Below are 22455 nucleotides of genomic sequence, written 5' to 3'. Positions count from 1 at the left end.
AGCACTAACATATTTCACTTATTTTTAAAAGATTACCAAAATATGTTTTATTCAAGTTCTTTATCATATTTTACTATCAAGAGATAAAAGAAAAACACATAATAATAAATGTGCTTTAGGACCAAAGCACTGTCTACATTATATTATTTTAAAATGTATGAAAGGATTTTTCTAAAATGACAAAAGGAACTATTAATGATGGTTAGCTGGTAGGGAGAGAGGAAGTAGACTTTTACTTTATATCAGTTGGATTATTTGACTTTGCTTACCATCCATATACTACTTTTTTTTCTTAAGAGTGCAGCTATGGGCCATTAAATGTTTTCTTTTTCAATATATTAAAAATACTATTTTTTAAAAAAATATTTCCAGAGTCAACGATGGAAAATCTTCTCAGGGCAAAAATGTCGAGAGGAGATAGAGCATAAAACATGAGTAAGTTGATTGCTATTCAATTCAAACATCCCTTCACATAGTTCTACAAAAAATACTAGAATCAGAAATGTTAGAAATTTTTTTTTAATCCTCAGAGTCTAGTTCAACACCTGGCCTACAGCACACAGTCAAAAGAATATGAATAAAATACAGTCCCTCAAGTATATTTTTCAGCCTTCACAAAAAATTCTAAGTATTTCCAGTGGTCCAAGCAGATATTATAATTACAGTATCATGATAGTAAATTATGACAGTGATTCCTTTCCTTATTTTTTTTTATAATCCCTGGTACTCAGCACAGAACCTGACAATCTTTGCTAAATATTGAGCAATCTAAAAATTTACTATTATAAAAAGCTACCATCTCCCAAATTATCATAACTTAAAATTTTATCATTTTCATAGCAATGATATACGTAATAGAAAGAAAGAGACACTTTAGAGATTATAGTTCAAAGATCAATTCACAAACTTACATTTGAATAAAAATCATACTTTCCTGCCCTTGAGGTCTAGCCTCATTTCTTTCAGACCCAGCAAATCTCTGAGTAATCCACATAACTAATTTAACTTTAGTTTGCATTTTAGAGATAAATATGAAAGTCTTCAGTGGCCATACTGTATTCTACTTGGAGATGTGAAGTCTTAAGAGCACTTTGTGGTTCTCTAACATTTATTACACAGATTTATAATTATATGAATGTTAAATTTTTAGATATTTTTTCAAGCTAGATTTAAAAACATCAATATATTAATGCTGGAGTCAACAATCAGTTCTTCAAATATCCATGATCCCAACTAAGCAATAAACCTATAAAAATGAACACATTAGCAAGAGAGGCTAATGAACAACTGCGCCAAAATTATCCTCTTGATACCAATACTAGAGCTGTCCTGAAAACCGCTCACCACACTTGATCAATTAAGCTAGAGGCAAATGAAAACAGCAGATGATGAGATGTTCACAACCTTTTGTTTTGTTACATAAGCTATTTAATTTGGAGATGGGTTAAGGAAGAAGTACAGATTTACTGAGATGTATCACAGAAACCAATGTGCAACTCTCAGTACATTAAACTGCAGATAAAACGTTACAATGCCGGGACACCTGGGTGGCTCAGTTGGTTAAGCATATGCCTTCAGCTCAGGTCATGATCCCAGGGTCCTAGGATGGAGTCCCACATCAGGCTCCCTGCACAGCAGTTCCTCTGCCTGCAGTTCCCCCTGCTTGTCCTCGCTCCCTCCCCCCACACCGACAAATAAATAAAATCTTAAAAAAAAAAAAAAGTTACAATGCCTACATATTACGAAGTTAGGCTTATTAATCTTTTCCACTGGGACACTTTACATCTCTTGCTTTATAGGTAAGCATGAATTCCACATATCAAAATCCATTTTACATAACCTTTCCAAGAATGCATCTATGCTGAAAAATTAAGGATCAGTTGCATTTGCCTTCTAACAGCTTCAAGAGAGCTAAGTGTATAACTGAAGAAGAGAAGCTGTTATATTTTAGAGGTTCTCGGCTGAGGTAATCAAAGACTCGTCTTAAATGTTGATATAATCAACGTCTTTCTTTGAAAGCTCAGACCTAAATTAAAGTAAGGATATCTCCCCCATCCTAGCGCAGAAGCACACAGTTTAAGAGGCCACATGGTCTAAACTAAAAGTGTTACTCCTTCAGTTGCTAGAGTGGCCATTCATATCACTCTGAATGTTTACCAGTTTCAGAGTCTAACCCTTACCACAAAATTCCTGTTCTTAGGTCATTTTCTCAAAGAAGTTCATCTAATTTAAAGGAAAGGCTATCAACTAACTACCTTTCAAAACTTTTAAATTGGATTTCACACAAATCAAATTCATTTAAGAGTTTGGTCATCCTTGAATAAATTAAGAGTTATAACAAGTTTACAGAGCCAAGAGACTGAAAAAGACAAATATATCAGATTTATTTATACAAACATTCATCATAGTGTTTTTGTGGTTTGTAGTGGCAAAAATTATAAATCACTTAATAACAAAAAGAGACTAATTCAATAAATTATGGCACACTTATATGCCAAAAATAACAGGGTCATTAAAGTTTATAATATATATTTTAATATATAATCACATCAAAAATGCCCAAACATATTAATAAGTAAAAATTATTCTTCAATTAACAGATATTGATTTATTTTAAAAGTTTTTTTTTTAGCATAAGTATTTTATTATTGTTTATGGCTGAGTAACATTCAACTGTATCAATAAACTAAATTTGTTTATCCATTTTTGGATAGTTGATGGACATTTGGGTTGTTTTCATCTTTTGGTTATGAATAATCATGCTATGAACATTTGTGTACAAGTGTTTGCATTGGATGTTTTCAGTTCTCTTGGCCATCCACCTCAGAGTAGAGTGGCTGGGTCATGTGGAAACTGTTTATGCTTACCTGTTAACTGCCAAAGAGTTTTCCAAAGTGCTGCAACATTTACATTTCCACTAGGAATGTACAAGGGTTATGCTTACTCTACATTCAACACTTACTGGTTCGTCTTTTTTATTTTGATTATAGACATCTTAGTGGCTGTGAAGTGATACCTCATTGTGGGTCTGATTTATATTTCCCTAATGACTAATGATGTTTAGCATCTGAGCACCTTTTCATGTGCTCACTGGCCATTTGTATATCTTATTTGGAGAAATGTCTACTAAGGATCTGTACCCACTGATTAATTAGTCTTCTTATTGTTGAGTTGTAAGATTTCATTATATTTCTTGGATACTAAATCCTCATCAGATAGATGATTTGCAAATATATTGTCTCATTCTGTCTTTGCAGTTTTTTGATGATGTACCTAGAATTACAAAAGCTGTTGGCTTAGATGAAATCCAGTTTACCACTTCTTCCCTGTCATAGCTTAAGCTTCAGGTATCCATTAGATACATAAAGACAAGGACTTTTTTTTCTTTTTAAAGATTTTATTTATTTATTTGACAGAGAGACACAGCAAGAGAGGGAACACAAGCAGGGGGAGTGGGAGAGGGAGAAGCAGGCTCTCCACCGAGCAGGGAGCCCGATGCGGGGCTCGATCCCAGGACTCTGGGATCACGACCTGAGCCGAAGGCAGACGCTTAACGACTGGGCCACCCAGGCACCCCAGGACTTTTTTTTTTTTTTTTAACCATACCGTTTACCTAGTACAGTGTTTGGCAACCAGTAAACCTGTAGTTTGACTAAAGGAATGAATTAGGAACCAAAATGTGAAATTTACATGTTTAATTATTTTAACAGAGCTAGTAAGATAAATGGCTTTTAAAAATAACCACCTTTTTGAAGCTAGTTTGGTATAATCATAGAACATTTGAGCTTCAAAGATATATTAGAAATTAATTCAATCTGCCTTCATTTTATTTATGAGAAAACTAGAGTACAGATTCATTTTCTGAAAATCATTAAGGAAAAGTAGTTAAGAAAAAGATAAGAACGGCAGTTCAAGTTCCACAGCTCCTCATTAAGCCATGACCAACACATAGCTACTCCACAAATCGGTATGTTACACACATATATCAAAGTGTGAACAAGTTTAAAAACTCAAGCATAAGTATGGAGCACTTGGGTGGCTCAGTCAGTTAAGCGTCTGCCTTCAGCTCAGGTCATGATCCCAGGGTCCTGGATCAGCCCTGCATCAGGCTCCCTGGGCAGGGAGCCTACTTCTCCCTCTCCCCTCCCCCTGCTCATGCTCTCTCTCTTCTCTTATAAATAAAAAAATATCTAAAAAAAAAAAATCTAGTGCAAGTAAAATCTCAAATTTTCAGAAGCAAATATTAGAGACAAATCAGTTCATGTGAAACCTTGGAGGGTCTTTATTCTCACTTCTCCCTTCAACTTATCCTTGTAATAATGGTAAAATAATATTCTAAATATCCATTAAATTTAACTTCTAAGGGATAAGCAGTGTAAGGATTATAGAAAAACTATTCTCTAAAAAGTCTCTATTTATGAAGTTCATGGCAAAGAAAACAAATATACCTATAAAATATATAAAGTCCCCTTCCAACTTTGGGTTTATCTGACTTACCTGAATTATAAAAGATATTTATTACTTATGCAATTTAAAATTAGAAACTAACTCATTTTGAACAATGAAGGCTTTCCAGAGGAACAAGAAAGTAAGGAACAGGTTCTAGAAAAAAGAAATAACACATACAATGGCAGAGTTGCCAAATCCATTATGGTAGGAATAGATGACAATGACAGATCAGGAAAGACCTTTGTATGAAATGCTGTAAGGTCTGGGCTTTTAACCTTGAGGGAGATGATGATATAAAGAACAGTTCTCAACATGTAAGTGACAGTCAATTTTGCACTTGAGAAAGCGACTTGGATAACAGGGTGAAGACACATGGTAGAAAGACTAATTACTGGGCTTCTATAAAAGTTTAGAGCAGCGCTGATGAAGCTATGGATAAAAGATTTATATCTGGTAATCTACATTGATTTCTTAATGAATGGGGCATCAGGTAGAATACAGAAATAAGAATGGGTCTCAGATTTCCATTCTGGATGATGAAATAAATGATGATGCCACCATAAAGACTGGGAATGCAAGGGGCTCAGGTGCTGGAGTGCCAAGCACAAAGATAATGAGTTTAATTGTACGGGGGGAGAATACAAATCATGGAACTGAATTAGAATCTTAACAATGGAATAGCATCATGGTTTACGGAGCTCTGACACAAGTATCTAGAGCCCTGAGGGTTGTTTTGTTGTTGTTAAATTTGTATTCTGGTGTAAGTGGATGTGAGTGTATCCATTTCTTATTTAGCTCTGGTTTGTCAGCTCCCTTTGTAAAAACATGCAGTTCTCTTAAAAATCCCGTATCATTCTTTATTATACGTGTTAATTTCATTCTTAACCCTGAATTTCCTTGTCCTCCTGATGTTATCTTGCACTAGTGGTTAACTTCCAAATGTTCAGTGTTTCATTTGCATATTACTTGTGTACTGATAGACAAGTTCTTTGAAGCCACAGACCATGCTATAACATTTCTACCACTCAGAGTGTGTTTTATCAATTTTCCAAAAATTGTGCATACCTATGTGAGCCCTTACCTTAAACTAACTGGCTTCTATTGATACCAAACTCTTCCCCATCACAAACTGGGAAGTTTAATAAGGAAAGAGAGTCTGTCGAGAGTTCAGACATTTAGGAAAAAATAAAATGTTTGAGCCTCCAAGTATCTGGCAAGTCAATTCTAAAAATGAATCCACCTCCCCCAAATAACCGTTAAGGTTTGCAGGTTACTTCAAAATTGGTCTTTTCTTCCCCACTAGATGTTCTACTGCCTTAGGCACTTCACTACCCTTTCAGTCTAGGACTACTATTCCTCTTCTCCCTTTTTGTTCTTAGATGTTTTTTCGATTAATCCTTCCATAGGTAGCTTTAAAATTTACAGCAGTAATTCTCAAACTTTTAATCGAAAAGTTCCCTCAAGAATTAGGTAAAATCTTTCTCCTGGCTGTCTAGCAGGTCTAAAAACCTAAAAAAGTTCCCTATCTTTGAAATGTGGTATGTATAACAAAAACTTATTCGAAGTGTGCATTTTACTGTATTATTTTTGTACTGTATTATATTTTGCTTTAATTTTGTCACCACTTAAACTAAATTTTTATTAAAAGTTTCCAGAAACTGGTCTACCTTGAAACTTTACCTGTAACACACCATTCTACGAGTTGCAATTTAAATACTCTGTGCAAAAGATGACATACATCATGATTTCCTTTACATAAAGTTAACTAAAATAAAGAATACTTTTAAGGGACACATTAAAAATGTCACAAAATTATATAAAAACAAATGCCAGGAAATGAACTCAGGATTTAGAATAATCATTTGCTTGGGTGGGGAAAAGAAGGGGAACATGGCAGGACCACGTGGTTAGATATAAAGTATTATTAACATCCTGCATTTTGTTTTAGGTGGTAATCTCAAAGGTGCTTATAACTAAAATTAAAAAAATAACTACTATTAGAATAAAAGCTAAGTAACTACATATATAAAAGCAGGCCATACAATATTCAGAGAATATAAAGTACCAGAGATTATTATGAATCCAAAGAGGAGAGAAAAAAAATTTAATTTTTAAAAGGCTCAATTTGGGAAGCATGAGCTTATGGTGTGACCTTCCTTGGCTCTTACCCTCCAAATGTATTTTTAACAATATTATTTTTTAAAGATTTTATTTATTTATTTGAGAGTGAGAGTGAGAGAGCACAAAGAGGGGAGTGGCAGAGGAGAGGGAAAGGGAGAAGCAGGCTCCCCGCTGAGCAGAGAGCCCAATGTGGGGCTGGATCCCAGGAGCCCAGGATCATGACCTGAGCCAGAGGTAGACACTTACCAACTGAGCCACCCAGGCTCCCCATTTTCAACAAATTTAAATAAGGAGAAGAAAAATTATTTTCTGTTATTCTACTCTTATCCCAAGTGTCTCAATCATTCACATCATTTTCCTCCTCCCCACAGTGAGCTTTGAAATTGAAAAGGATTTTTTAATTGTCCTTAAAATTTTCTTCTTCAGGATCACTCATGCACTACCACCTTGCAATCTTCCCTGGTTCTCTTTTTATTCACTTGTCCAATCACTCATTCAATCAGTATTTAAGAGTTACAATGAGCCAGGTTCTATACTAGGTAAAAGTACCAGAGAAAGTAAATAGTGGTATAAATATGAGTTACTGGATCAGCTCTCAAGGAGCTTGCAATCTAGTCTAGGCAGATACCATTAATAAACACAATAAAAAGAGACAAATAATAGAGGAACATGCAAAATTAGCACAAGGCAGGGAAGGCTGCACAGATGTAAACTGAAACGGCACTTCGCTGGGAATACAAGTTGGTAAGGAGGAGGGAGGCTTAAAATAGAACAATAGCCTGTTCAGAGGGCCATGGGCAGCTGTACAGGGCCAGAGCACAGGATACAAAGGAATGTGATAAGAGACAAAGCTAGAAAGACAAGGCCTAAAAAAACAAAGAGGTCTGGATTTTAGCTGTTTGAAAACTCAGTCCCCCTCTTTCAGAAAGGGCTGCCCATACAACTACAGAAACACAGGAATTCTTACCTTTTTTTGTGCCACTGACTTCTTATGGCAGACTGGTGAAGCCTACTGATCCATTCTCAGAATGTTTTTACATGCATAAAATATACAGGATTCCAAATAACTTTTTATAGACACTCCACCCTTAAGGTAGTGAAGCATAAGTGTGGGCCGTACATAGTTACCTTCTTCTGGAACATGGTAAGGAAGCGGGGAAATTAAGTTTACAGTGGAAAATGATGATGACCCTACACTTCAACCTGGTGATCAAGGTTACCAGTAGTGCTAAGTCATGTTGACAGCATGTACTCTTGATATGTAATGAAAATGGTACTTTACCTCTCTGGCAGTCTGACCATGAGAGAAACATCTGACAAATCTCAACTGGGGAACATTCCACAAAATATCTGACCAGTACTCTTCAAAATGGTCAGGGTCACCCAAAAAAGGAAAGTCTCAGAAATTGTCAAAAGCAAGGGGACCAAAGGAGACATGTCTAGTAAATGTAATCTAGTATATCCTGAATAGGATCCTAGAAAAGATAAAGGACACTAGAGAAAACTGAGGAAATCTCAATAAAGTATGGGCTTTACTTAAAATAATGTAGCCAACACTGGTGCAACTGTTGTGACAAATGTACCATGATACTGGTGGATGTTACCAACAGGGGAAACTGGGTATGGGGTATACAGGAACTCTCTGTACTATATTTGCAATAATTCTGTACATTTAGAATAGTGCTAAAATAAAACTTTCTTAAAAAATAAATAACATGCGTGGGATTAGAAAGGAAATGATTTATACTGAAAAATTATTTTTAAAAAAGCAAATTTGCAATGTAATATCTGTGCTTCTTTATTAATGCATTAAATAACAATATTTCCAGGCAGGCCTAATTGTGGTAATTTCCATGATGGATGTAAACAGTATTTTAAGTTAGCTGCAAACGAATATATGAAATCACCTGAGATTGCTATAATGACAGTCAAATGTATTGCTAACACTTCTGCAGTTTATAGTCTACAGTCAAAACTGAAGATACACTAAATCTCTTTTAGAGTTTAGTAAAAGTAAAGATGTAATTTGTTTTTTCCTATCCAAGTTCAAGACTACTCAACTCTACCCATGGACTGCAGGTTAAGAATCATCTTCTAGGGGTGCCTGGGTGGTTCAGTCAGTTAAACGTCTGCTTTCAGCTCAGGTCATAATCTGGGGGTACTGGGATTGAACCCCATGTCGGGCTCCCTGCTCAGCCGAGAGTCTGCTTCTCCCTCTCCCCTGCCCATGTTTGTGTTCTCTCTCTCTCAAATAAAATAAATAAAATCTTAAAAAAGAAAAGAAAAAATTCATCTTCTAAAGAAAAAGAGAAAATAAGCACAGATGACCATTGAACAACATGGGTCTGAACTGCATGAGTCCACTTATATGAGGATTTTTAAAAATAAATATATGCACAGTATTATAAATGTATTTTCCTTATGATTTTCTTAACATTTTCTCTTCTCTAGTTTTACTTTATTGTAAGAATACAGTATATAATACATATACAAAACATGCGTTCTGTTTATGTTACGGATAAGGCTTCTGGTTAACAGTAGGCTATCAGTAGTTTCTGAAGACTCAAAAGTTATCTGTGGATTTTCAACCACGTGTGAGGGGTATTGGCACCCTTACCCGCCATGTTCAAGGGTCGACTGTACCAACACTAAATGGACACTCCACTGCAGGATCTCTAACAGTCAGGACACATACTTCATCTCATTAAACTCTTAAAACAAACCCATTCCACAGATAAGGCAGCAGGTCCAGGTTTGAATCCTCAGTCTGTTGCTCAGCAGCTGTGTCGTCTTTGACAAACCACTATAAACCACTTTAGGCTTGTATTTCCACACTAGGTTTACATTTCAGTCATCATTGGCAATTGATGATAATAATAAGAGATCTTTATATGTAAGGGTTATTATGAAAGAAAAAATGCCAGTAGCATTTTTGAGCAAAATGTCAAACATTATTCTTGCAATTTCTTTAATTTGGGGTTTTATTTTTAAGTTGTAAATTTTCTCTTAGAAATGTTCACAGAGGGTCTTTTGAAATATTTTTTTGTTAGTTTTAGCTGATTCTTTAAATAACAAGAGATTTGCTCTAGAGAAGGATTTTATCTTTCTTTGGAAGAAGCCAAAACCATCTCCATTTAAGGACACATAAGCAGCTGCTGCACCACATTTTAGTTACCCATAAGAAAGGGAAGCAGGCGGAGCTCACTCTACTATTTAAAAAAAAAACAACAACAAAAAACAACCTAACAAATAGTTCCTCCAGAATTACAGCAGAGATTTAAAAATTAGAATTTGCAGGTGTGGTGATTTAGGTAAATGTAATATATAGTATAAACAAAAATCAGAGAAAACAGGAAAATGATGCCTACCTCTTTCCAAAGAACTCTTTTCCCAGTTCTAATCTTACAGATAAACTGTTCTAGGAAGTTCAAATACCATCCCACTTACTAAAATTTCATCTGTATAGTAATTTTCATGAAAACAATTGCTGCATTATATGAGGCAATCCTTTTAGAAATATTACACACCTTAAATGTCTAATGAAAGGCACACCTATTTTCAAGAAAGCATCATAAATAACTAGAATGCCACTGATTAGGAATCTGTGATTATTTCATCTTTACTATAAAGTTAACTCTTGATACTGCGTCTGCTTATTAAAATTTTAGTAAGATTTTACGGTAGTTTATTGCAGCTGTTAAAAAATCTTAAATACTGAAATTTGTAAATTGCAACTTTTCTTGGAGTAATATGTAACACTTTAAACATGATAATTATTGTTCATAAATATATTGTTAAAGCTCTACCTGAAGAAAACACAAACTAATTAAATACATGTATTAGTTCTTACTTTATATGATAAAGTTAATTTTTTAAACTGAAATCAGTTAGTAGCCTGGTTTTCTCACACACCCCCCTCCCCCATATACATAGTGGTATGCAGAAAGAGAACAAGACAGTAAAAGGTATTAAACATGATTCTGTGAAAATGTTTAACTACTGTATTGTTAGGAGCTAACATTATGAAACTGCAGTGCTAAAGCAACAGGAGCGACGCAGTGCAAGTTGTTTGACTTAAGCCAGTAATATTCTTACTCATTAAAATTCCTATAGATTTATTTTAGTTCTTCAACATTATCACCATCAGTACACAATTATTGCTAAGCCCGAAGATACATGAATCTTTAAAGGGAGCTTTCTACTACCCCGAACTTTTTTTATTTCATTTATCTCCCATATACTTTAAAAAATTACAAGCAAAAAATGTGGCACAAAGTGTTAATGACCTTTCCATACTTGAAGTAAGATAAGTGACATTCTAAAAAGTTTGGTTGTGATAAGACTATGGCTAACCAATCATAACTTCAGAATTCTTGTGTGACATCATTAAGACCGCCCTAGAGCACTTTTTCTCCTACACCTACTTCAATTGTTGCCATAAGTCTGGTAACAGAGTCAGAAAACTTTCCAACTAAACACCGATAAGACTTCATACAACTCACAATACTCTATATTGTAATCATCACAACAGCCAAGGTAAGAAATAGATTTCACTGATTTTGGTAATTCTTGTTTTCTATAATTCAAAATTACTGAACTTTTTCAAGAGTTAATCATGTTTTGTAAATTTCAGTTCCAAGTTAAACAATAAAATGTTTGATATGACAAAAACCTTAATTTCTAAATAAATGCATATCCGTTCAGTGACAGTAAGACTAAGACTTAACTTTGATAATAAAGGTCATATCATCTTTGACCTTGGTTATTGGTTTGTCATTTTAATTTGACTTTCATTTTTATTTTGCTTTTCAAAAGCAAATTTCTGTCAATTAAAATATCTTTCAATTATGTTACTGTATTTGGTGGTAATGGAGATTTTATTTCTTCAAGCAAAAACAATGGCTTCATCTCATTATCTGTTAACTGTGCTGAGAACTACGGTAGGACTGGGCTTCCAGTTACCTCTGTGATACTATCAGCAGTCGTGTGACTGCACAACATGCACACTGCTAGCATGACTATTCCAATATCATTATGATTCTTGACATAAAGTAATACACAAACTACTCTTAAAATGCATTTGGAGACTTTTTCACTCTATAAAGTCCACTCAACTTTTAACAACACTTCTAAAAAAAATTCCAAGATTTAATAAATTCAGTTACTTATATGAAATCCAACACTGTATCATAAATAACAAGCTTGGAAATTTTAAAACATCCACCAAAAACACATGTAAAATTCTTTGTAAAGTTAGAGAATACCAATTTGGCACTTTTTAAAAATAAAGAGACATTATTTTGGCAGAACATTCCTAAATATCTCATTTGAGTGAATTTGATAAAAATGTTTATTCTGCCTATTGATGAATAGACTGTTATCAAGTTACTATCCTCCCTGGTTTCTCATTATCCTCTCCTGCATTTAGAAGGGGAGTGATGAGAGAGAAGGAAATTCTTTAAATGCCCAGAAATGAAGATGATATAATAAATTTTATGACTTCTGTTTGAATTCCACTTACTCTTGATGTTACAGTCCTCAGTTTAATATATGAAATGTGTCTTCATTCTTAAATCTCTGTCAGGACATAGAGGACATTTTCACATGTATGTCAAAATAAAATTTATCTCTGGAATTCTAGGTTCCTATGACAAATATTAACTCTGTTGCTTTTTTACAGAGAGAACTTTGTAATTCCACAAGCAGCTTTCCTTAAGACATGCAAAAACATTTCTAATTTTTGCCTACCACTGAGGCACTGTAACTGCCTCTCATTATCTTTATATTCATAAAATGTTTTTCCTTTGATATCACATAAAAGTCACTTGGTGCGGTGTTTTATGTACATATTTACGCATTTTTTACTCAAATACCTAACAAATTACATTCCCACACTTCAAATGGGATATTCATGGATTCTTTTATGGTACCAGAATTTCACAACATCACATATATTGCTCCAAGAAGTTGGATAATTTCTAGAAAGAGCACAAATTCTGCTATTAAAGTTATCCTTAGATAAATAATGTAATGTATACAGGCTAATAAAAATTACAGTTGTAGTGACAGTTGTTCAAATTTTAAACATAAATACCCTAGTGCCAGACATTATGTTCCCACTAGTTTATCTCTATCGTAAGGTGAAATTTAAGTATTGTCTTTATTTACGAAGACAGGAAGTTTAAAATTAAGTGTAAAAAAAAAGTGTCAGATGAAATAAAATGGAAGAAATATGAAGAATGCTTATGAAAAATTGATTGTTTTAAAAACACGTGAAAGAGCTAAAGTACTTTACTAACAGAAGTCAGTCACTATCATTTCCTAAAATGCAAATATCAGAATTATTTTAACAGGACTGTAGTGGACATTAAGGAAAATAATATTCCAGAATAAAACTATCTGGTTACATATTTTTATGTATTGTTTCTTAATCTAATTAGTCGGAGAAAGAATAGTTGTATAAACAAAATATTTGTATAAACAAAATTTGTATAATAAAAATTTTAATGTATTAAATGTATTATGTAATATGTATTAGATTATGTAATATATTAAATTTTTAAGTAAAAATTAAATGTAAAGAATAGATTAACTCTCTAAGTTAGACTGTATGTTTATTACCAATCCTAGAAATAAAGAGAGTCAATTAAAACTTCCTTCTTTATTTCTGAACAATCTTCTAAATGTACTGGTATATACAAAAATTTCATTTGATCCTTTTAACTCCCTGTATGTTTGATACTGAATCTCTATTTTATAATTTAGGAAACAGATGCAAAAAGGTGAATTGCAAGGTCACGGAGCTAGGAAATGGTGGTGCCCTGGCCAGAGCCAAGATTTTAGAACTCTAAACCACATGCACATCACATCCACTGATCAACATGGCTTAAAAATACATAATGACATTGGCAAAGCAAAATAAACTGAAAGTCCTCAAATACTGTTAGTGGTACCCTAAATGCAAAGTTAGAGGACACAAACTTCATTTAAATTCAAAACCACTCCATTTCACTTAAAGCTAATTTACGTATGGGGCGTTATGTCCTTAATAACCTATATAATATTCTCCTGATCACTTTTAAAGACAGGGATATAAGAAAATGATCGATGTCCTTGTTATTAAGCAATAAACCATGGAAGGCAAAACTCAAAATAACTGCACAGTCTTTAAAAAACAATGTAACATACCACAATGTTTCCTTTTAATTTGTTTCATTCCTAAAATATTCATGACTTTGATCTGGTTAGCCTTGATGCCTAAAATCTAGGTTAACTTCTCAAAACTTTTCACAAAAACCACACTTTTGTACTTTATTCCAGTTCCAATATTAAATCCTTACCTCAATTTCATTTCTGACCTCCTCACATTCTACCATTTAAAATATTCCACCCCATTTATTTTAAAGTGCTTGAACAGAGGAATCTTGCTTTGTTATTTATGCTATGAAAATGACTTTTCATCTAAACTGTGAATTAACAGTGTTGATCAGAGTAGCAAAGGAATAAACCTAAAGGTTAAAAATCAAGGAAATAATCTTTCTAAATTACAATTACCTAAATCAGATAATACATAGTCTTTTGAACATTTCTAGAAACTGTACTTCAATGTTCTTACCCTACATAATTCTGAAGCATATATTACCAAATAAACACAGTAAAGTGAAGCCTGGGCCTACAGCTCCACCCCAGTATACTCAGTCAACTGAGGACCTCTAGCGATTTTTAAAATGTACTCCACCTTCAGGTCTTTCAAAAAAAAAAAAAAAAGACCATTTCACTTTACATTAGTGGGGGGGTTTATATAACTAGCATTCATTTTTCCTTAAAACTTTCCCCCTGCATTCCCTTCCCCTATCTTTTCCCCCAAAAGAAGAATCTTAAGTCTCAACTACTACAGGATTAAAAAGAATACTTTAATTGTGAATAAATTAATTTTAACATAAAAACAGATAATGAGGACAAGCCTACAGACAAAACAGCAACAGCAATGTGACAATTTCAAAGAGAAAATCTCTCTATGCTATTGTTTAATGAATTTTCCTCAAAGCAGAGCTTTACAGCAAGGAAAACATTTCATTATGGAGTCAATTTAGGGGTTGAGAATATACTGATTTTTATGTTTACACAATTCTTTTCATAACCAGGCAGAAGCAGTGAAGCTTCTTTCAAATAGCCAGTGTGGACCAACAAAGTTCTGGAATGTTGCTGCCACAAAGTAACTTGAAATAGAACATCCAAGTTTAATATTAGGCAATCTCAAAAAGAAAATTATTCTACCAAATTGAACTTCTGGATGCCAAGAGATTGATAATAAATCTATGATGAACTGTCCTGACTTAATTCAACAAGTCACAAAACATGCATATACAATCACTTCCAGATATCTGTGAAAATGACAGTGATTAGTAAGAAAAAATAAAACCCCCAAATAATCTTAATATAGATAAGTCCTGTACACTCAAATCTATAGAGAATTCTAATCTTCTGAACCAATTAAATGGAAAAAAATTCTAAAAAGTATCTGTTGGACTGCAGTGTTAGATGAGTATTACTTGAGTTTACTAGGAAAATATACCCCCATTTACTAAAAGAGTAAGTAAGCAGTCAAAAATAAAAAAGCAAAATTCTGAACTCCATAAAGAATTTCAGGAATTTATGGTTTCAGCAGAGAAAGTACCCCCCAAAACTGAAGTTCAGAAAATTATGCAAAGCACTGAAAGTACTTAAATTATAGGTGAGGACTGCTGCTCACCATATACTGCCATTGTTAAGGTTTCAATTTCCTAGCAAGACATAAAGCAGACCACCAAAAGTTTTCCAAAGTCTACTGAGACTGAGGCTTGTTCTGCACGAGAATGCATCTAATATTACATTAAGAAATAGGACTCACTACAAAGTGAGGGCCCTTGTGGAAGCTGATATAGTACCTTCCACCCAAATTGTTGCCTACCATGGTACTGTCTTAGTTGAAGGATTAAGAGTTCCCTGTGGTTTGTCTCTTTCGTTCCTCCATTTCAAAAAACAGAATACGATCTTGAACTTGACAGTATATACTTCCCAATTTCACTTTTTTTGAGCAAATGAGGAAAAGTGGACAACGAAAGACTTTATAAATCCTATAAAGAATAGTATTCTTCTGGGACACCTGAGTGGCTCAGTCGGTTGAGCATCTGCCTTCGGCTCTGGTCATGATCTCAGGGTCCCGGGATCGAGTCCCGCATCGGGCTCCCTGCTCGGCGGGGAGCCTGCTTCTCCCTCTGCCTGCCGTTCCCCCGCTTGTGCTCTCTCTTTCTCTGACAAATAAATAAATAAAATAATTTTTTAAAAAAAGAATAGTATTCTTCCCATTCCCCCAAAAATAATCATAGATCACACAGTATACAAAATACTGTGTGGGTACTTTTCTGCCTCTTACATGTAACTCATGTAACTCAAGAGACAGGAATATGGCATTTCTACAACCAGATCCCTATCAAAGAATCTTTTGTATTTTCAATATTCTGATTCTACAGCCTGGGTGATGAATTAACTTTTAAAGTGTCTTTACTCCTCCTGTCCCACACAACTAATCTATACATTTCCTTTAAAAGGGAAGGTAGGACTAATTTCTATCTCCATCCCTGCTGGTGCAAGATACAAGTTCAAAACCTCCCAATACAATCTATTTATGATTATCCTAAAAGAATGCTCTATTATCATCAGATAAAATGAATATAAAGTGAAACTACTTTTTCGAGGCTTTCCACCAAATATTACCCTATTAAGAACTTGCCTCTAAGGAATGGAGGAGAGAAAAAGACTGTAGGAATTGTAAACTCAGAGTATGTTGTTGAGTGCAGAGAAAAGAAGGATGAACACCTGACAACCACGCCATAAACTATGATGTAGTGAAGGTCACAGACAACTCCAAAGATAGAATTGTGCCGTTCCCACACACAGCTTTTCAATTCTCAACATATGACAGGAAGACCCATCTTATATGGATGAATTCTGGCTTAATTATTATCCTTCAGATTTTGGAAGTTCAGTAGAATCAGGACTCAACACATTCCAGAGTTTGCACTGTAAAATAAACTGGGCCCAATAAATTGAAAGCATACAACTAACATTTCATCATGTAAAGCAGATTTGTTTTTGGTTTTAGCATAAGATTATAAAGTGGCTATAAATCAGTTTAGAATAACAACATTTTCTAAGTTTGACAAGAAACAACACTATTTTTGGTTATTGCCTTTATACTCAATTTGTTTCCAGGAACAAACTATCCTTTTTCAGTAATAGTTGGCTGTTGACGTATCATGAGATAATCTTTAAAATGTATTCATCATCATACTTCCATCAGTAGAGAGTTCATCTCCCTAGGGCGTACCTCTTCATATTTCACAAACACCAAATACCCATCTGTATAAAGCCTCCTTCAGGTTAATGTTGTTAATATTAACAACAATTTATCTAAGCTGTAATCCTCTAAGCCTCATTTCCCTCATCTGTACTAGAGACTTGAGAAGAATCCTGGAGATTATGTGTTCAACTATCAAATTCTGTTATTCTAACTGGTTAATCTGTCAGTCCCAGCACTATCTTGATCATTAACAATTTTCTAAAACTATTAAAGTAAATCATAAGAGCCCCTTATTCAGCTTCACTGATTTATTCAAATAGTAACAACTATGTACTGAATACTAGAATACAAAATAAATATGTAGAGTTCCTTATACTCATGAACTAGGAGTCTACCTGGGGACAAGGACATGAGAATCAAAATTATAGCACAGCCTGATAGCTCTCCTGATATAGGTAACACTAAAGCCCCACTGAAAACCAGCAGAGGTGATAACCAATTTTACCTTAATGAGTAATGGAAAGTTTCATTAGGAAGTGATATTTAAACTGGGCCTTAAGGATCAACTGAAGTTTGCCTGGCAAAGAATCAAAGGTAGAGCGGGGGGGAGGGGGGGTGGAGGGTAGACATTCCAGGCAGAGCCAGAACAACATGTGCAACAAAGACAGAATCAAAAAAGGCAATGAAGTATTTATGGAAAGGTGACATGTTTCATGTGACTGAAGTCCCACTCATCAAAGTGTCAGGGTAGGGAATGACTCTTGCATATATGCTTCATGATGAACAACTAGCCAGCTTCCTCCTTTGCCATGTTTTTTCTCAAAGTAATTTTTAAAATCAGAACTAGTAGACCATTTAAGTCACGAAACTTCATGAAAATTTAAGTTCTAATAGGAATGACCAATGCTAGTTCTTATTCCTTTCTTAACTATTCTGTTATACATTCTCACATAAACAACTAGTCAAATACATAAAAGAATGAATAATAGGGATCTTCCCCACATTTAACCAATAATATAAATTCATTATATCTATAATATGCAAATATAAGCAGAAAAAAACATAAAGGATGCATTTTTTTAAAGAACAAAATTTAAAAAGGCTTTATTTCTACAGAATTTTATCTGAGGAATTCAAACAAAAGTAATTAAATTAAATAAATACACTCAAGCTGCCATCTACCAAGTAGAAGGGGTCTTATAAATTAACAGCCACTTGTGTTGGACAATGAAGAATATATGCTACAGACATACACATGCTAGGGAAACACAGGTCGTTACCAATTCTTTAAGAGAATGAAGTTTGATGTTAAGTTAGCTATTTGGATTTCCTCACTACACATCAAAATAGGAAGGAGGCCAGAGTCTCCAGCCAAGTGAAAGACCAGTCTAGTATATAACTCAAACCTAATAGAGCCAAACTGAGGTACCATTTACCACAGGGTTTCTTTGTAAACCTAAATTCCTAGTTCTCACTGATCATGCCTGAGAGACATCTTCCCTCTCCCATTCTTTCAGTTCTCCCCTCTGCCTCTTCAGCACTAGCCTCTCTCAGAAATGGAGCTGACCACTTGAGCTGGGCTTTCATGGAATGTGTAGAGATTAGGGAGAAAATGAAATCTGGATGCTGGGATAGGTGGTAATATCTTGATCAACAATGATATATCAACAAATGTTAACACCCATTATCTCCGCACAATTAATTATGGGCTTTTTTTTAATTCCACTTCTAATTTTTATTTCAAAATTTATATAGAAATATCCTAATTGACAACAAAATATCCCTAAATCTTAGTAACTATTATCTCTAGACGCTTAACTTACAGTTAATTTCTAATCTCTCATTTTTCTATAATAATGCATTGTTTTATTTTTGTTTCACTCATTAGGCAGAATAACTTACGGAAGCTCTGAAAGAAAGCAAATGAAAATCACCGCTCTTGAGTACAGGTCATTTCTAAATAGGAACTATCTGTGGTACACAGTGAGATAATGATAATTTTTTAAAGATTGATTTTAGAGACAGGAAGAGAGAGTGTGCACGTGCATGCACACAAAGGGGAGGGGCAGAGGGAGAGAAAAACTTAAGCAGACTCCGTGCTGAATGTGGAGCCTGATGGGGGGTCTGGATCTCATGACCCTGAGGATCACGATCTGAGCCGAAACCAAGAGTGGGACGCTTAACCGACCACGCCACGGAGGCGCCCCAAGATGATGATAATTTTATTACTATGCTTTCTGGGCCTGACAGTCTTCAGTACTTAATATCCAGTCTTGTTAAAATGTTACTCAAAAGAGCATATTCTACAAAGCTATAAAATCATAAAAAGGAATGACAAACATTTGAATCTATAGTGCTGGTAAAATACTTCTCATTTAACTTTTATTTTGGACTAAAATCAACATCTGGAAAATAATTTCTTACACGCATTTGTTTTTATGAGATTTTCTCTGAAGCTATTAATACACTAATGTTCACAATTATGCTCACACAGAAATAGTCTTTATGAAACTATATGAGAGAAGTTTTGCTCAAAGGAATAGTCCAAAATGAGCTGCACCCTAAACCAAACTATACTTCTAGTCATTTTGAGAGGAGGAGGCAAAGACTGAAGTTCTTACACTCAAAACACAAGACAAAAAAGACATCACAGTGATCCTCATGAAAAAAGACTACAGAGGTATTTGATGTCATAAATACAAATAATATTGAGGAAGATGAATTAATACAAAATTGTGTTTTTTACCTGTTCAGAGAATAGGTTACACACATGATCCTAATCCATTCGCTATTTTTACATTCCAGGCTATCCAAAAGAAGAGAGTGACTGAGCTCACATTTGACTGCCAGCTTTTTACCTTTCTCTTCACCATTTAAAACTTGAGACTTCCCGTTTTCCTGGGGTCATGGATAAAGTCCAATACCTCACTCGCTCTGCTCTAAGAAGAGCTTCAACCATTGAAATGCCTCAACATGCACGTCAAAATCTCCAGAACCTATTTATAAATTTCTGTCTCATTTTAATATGTCTCTTGTTAATCTGCATCATTGTGATGCTTCTCTGAAGTTCTGCGGCAATCTCCAGTGATGCAACTTGTGACCATCAGCTTAAAATCTGTCATCCCATGAAGAAGGGAAAAAAATACTACATAACAGACCACTTCCTAAGTAGAAGAATTTCTTTGTGAAAAGGTCAAGATTCAGGACAAAACTAATTGTTAGCAAATATATTCATCTGCGGGATCTTGTAAACATGAAAAGAGCTTTATTTTCAAAAATTAACTTCAAAATGACTGTAAGTGTGCATAATGTAACTTGAATTCAGAAACTTACAGAGCTTGTAAGTTTCTATCCCAAATCTTTTCTGAGGATGATGTAGGGTTTAGTTTTGAAACTGCACTGCTAACCAGTTCACTTCACGTATAAAGCATTAGCTTCACTATTTGGGGTAAATATAATTTATATTGTACCGTAAAAGCCTCTGTGATGTTTATTAAATATTTTTCAGGTCTGCACCAAGCACCAAAATAATCATTCAAATGAACAGTCATCATTTGAAATAGCCTACTGATTCCTCACATCTGTTATCTTTATTATTATCATTCAGAACTCTTTGTAGTAACTCACATAACCTACATTTTAAAATAGAAATTGTATTCTTTCTCTGTACTACACTAACATTTTTTTAAAGTTTAAGAGAACCAAGTAAGAAAAAGTAAGGCCATACTCTTACATAAATAAAATTTCTCTTAACTAATTTTTTCAAAAAATTACAGAATGCTAGTATATGAAGGCAAACCATAAATGTGTTCTCTGTAGTACATTATGATCAGTAGACAAGAACTACTGGTTAATTTAACAGGTGACAATATGATTAGCCATAATTACTAATACACTAATAGAACAGAGTCTAACCTAACTTAAAGCGCTGTAGTTGATCATCTAAGTAGATAACCTACCACACTATGTCTTTGAAATCATGAAATCTTAAGACTTTAGAATGATTTTATAGATTGTCTTCTATTCTTAACCTCATTCTCAATATAGGCAAGGAGAAGAATTTCAAAAATAATAAAAGGAAAATATGCCCTTTCAGGCATTAAAAAAAAATAAAATTTGGGGCTCCCCAAAATTAATTCTTTGATCACATTTTGACAGGAACTTTTTGTCCTACGGTTTATAAGAGGACATAGCTATTTTCCTTAATCTGTCAACCAAATGGTCAATACCTACTTGGTAGGCCATTCTATCATGCTAAATTATAAACCCAGCAAAGTTAATCTACAATTATTTTCTTGCTGAATATATTTTCAATTTCCCCTCTGATCACTTAAAAATATCTTCCAACTCATAATAGAAGTAAAACTTGGTACTGGAAAATACATTCACCAAAATTTGTTAATTTAACTTGATTCAGTTTAGAATTAGGCTTAAAGTGGTTTATACCTATACTGCATAGTCCAATAATTTTAACTTCAATTCAAGACATATTACTAATATAGCAGTTACTAAAAGAGTAGAGGACACATAATTTACTGTATGATTTGCTAAAATGTGGTTACTAAAAGAATTTGAAAAGTCAGTACTGATCTTGGTTTATAGGACAAGTGTGGCTAACAGATTAGTAAAGGAGACACTGCTTTTAATTTTTTCTGGGTACCTGACAGGTACCGGAGATGGGGAAGGGGATAGTTTTGATTCACTGATATTTGAGGAACAGAGGAAAAAGGATTTCATACTGACAGGGAGATTTTAGCAAAGCCTCATCTATGGGTTGGAGATCCCTAATATCAACTAGAAAGCTTATAAATAATAAGCAATACATTCACATCACTGGTCTCGGTAATTACTTGTGAAAAAAGTACCAAGTTCTATAATTAGCTGCACTGATGTTAAAAAGTGGGAAACTTGAAATGCTAAATTCCGTTCCTTTCATTGTATTGTTCATTATTACAATATAGACATCAAACTATAAAATGTGAAGTTATGGGGTATTTCCCTAAGTAAATAGAAATAAGTTTTTTGTTTTTTCATGCTGACTTTAATAGAAATTAAAACCTTTTTCTTGAGGATTACAGAATACTGTAACTCATAATGTAGAACAAAAACCTATTCTTTAAATGGAATTTATTTATTCTGTTTATCATGATATGTAAAGAGTAACATATAATAAAACAATGTATTTAAAATTTTTAAATACCAAATGTTCTTTCTACTGTAGAATAAATTTTAATCTTAATTTACAGAGTACTAAAAATGAACTAATTTTTAAATGTTTAATGTTGCCCTTCATATTTTAGTTGGTTCAAAATGTTTATTTAATGCAAATCACCTATATTAAAAAGAACCTTCTTGAACTCAGTGAAATCGCTCTTTAATACAACTCATGATTGATATGGCCATAAAACAATTTATAAGCAGTTTTGCATTGGTAGATTGTTTTCAATGACTTTTCTCAAAAGAAGATCAACATTTCCTCATATAGACACAAGAGGGCAGACCTACATAAAATAATGAATTTTCTACTATTCAGATTTTATTTC

General features: G+C 33.9%; 2 protein-coding genes across 3 annotated transcripts in view; one reads left to right on the top strand and one right to left on the bottom strand.

Annotated features, from left to right (window-relative positions):
* The window catches only part of CEP85L (centrosomal protein 85 like), a 177733-nt gene that overhangs the window by 87459 nt on the left and 67819 nt on the right, over positions 1 to 22455 (bottom strand). The window lies entirely within an intron of this gene.
* Positions 9001 to 22269, top strand: PLN (phospholamban). Its single transcript, XM_032407993.1, has 2 exons — positions 9001 to 11106; positions 19718 to 22269. Exon 2 carries the CDS (start codon positions 19819 to 19821, stop codon positions 19975 to 19977), a length of 159 nt encoding a protein of 52 aa, XP_032263884.1. The 5' UTR covers positions 9001 to 11106; positions 19718 to 19818; the 3' UTR covers positions 19978 to 22269.

This window comes from Phoca vitulina, unplaced genomic scaffold (assembly GCF_004348235.1).
Source record: "Phoca vitulina isolate PV1807 unplaced genomic scaffold, GSC_HSeal_1.0 scaffold9, whole genome shotgun sequence".
In the NCBI taxonomy this organism is placed as follows: domain Eukaryota; kingdom Metazoa; phylum Chordata; class Mammalia; order Carnivora; family Phocidae; genus Phoca; species Phoca vitulina.
This window is presented reverse-complemented; position numbering and strand designations above follow the sequence as displayed.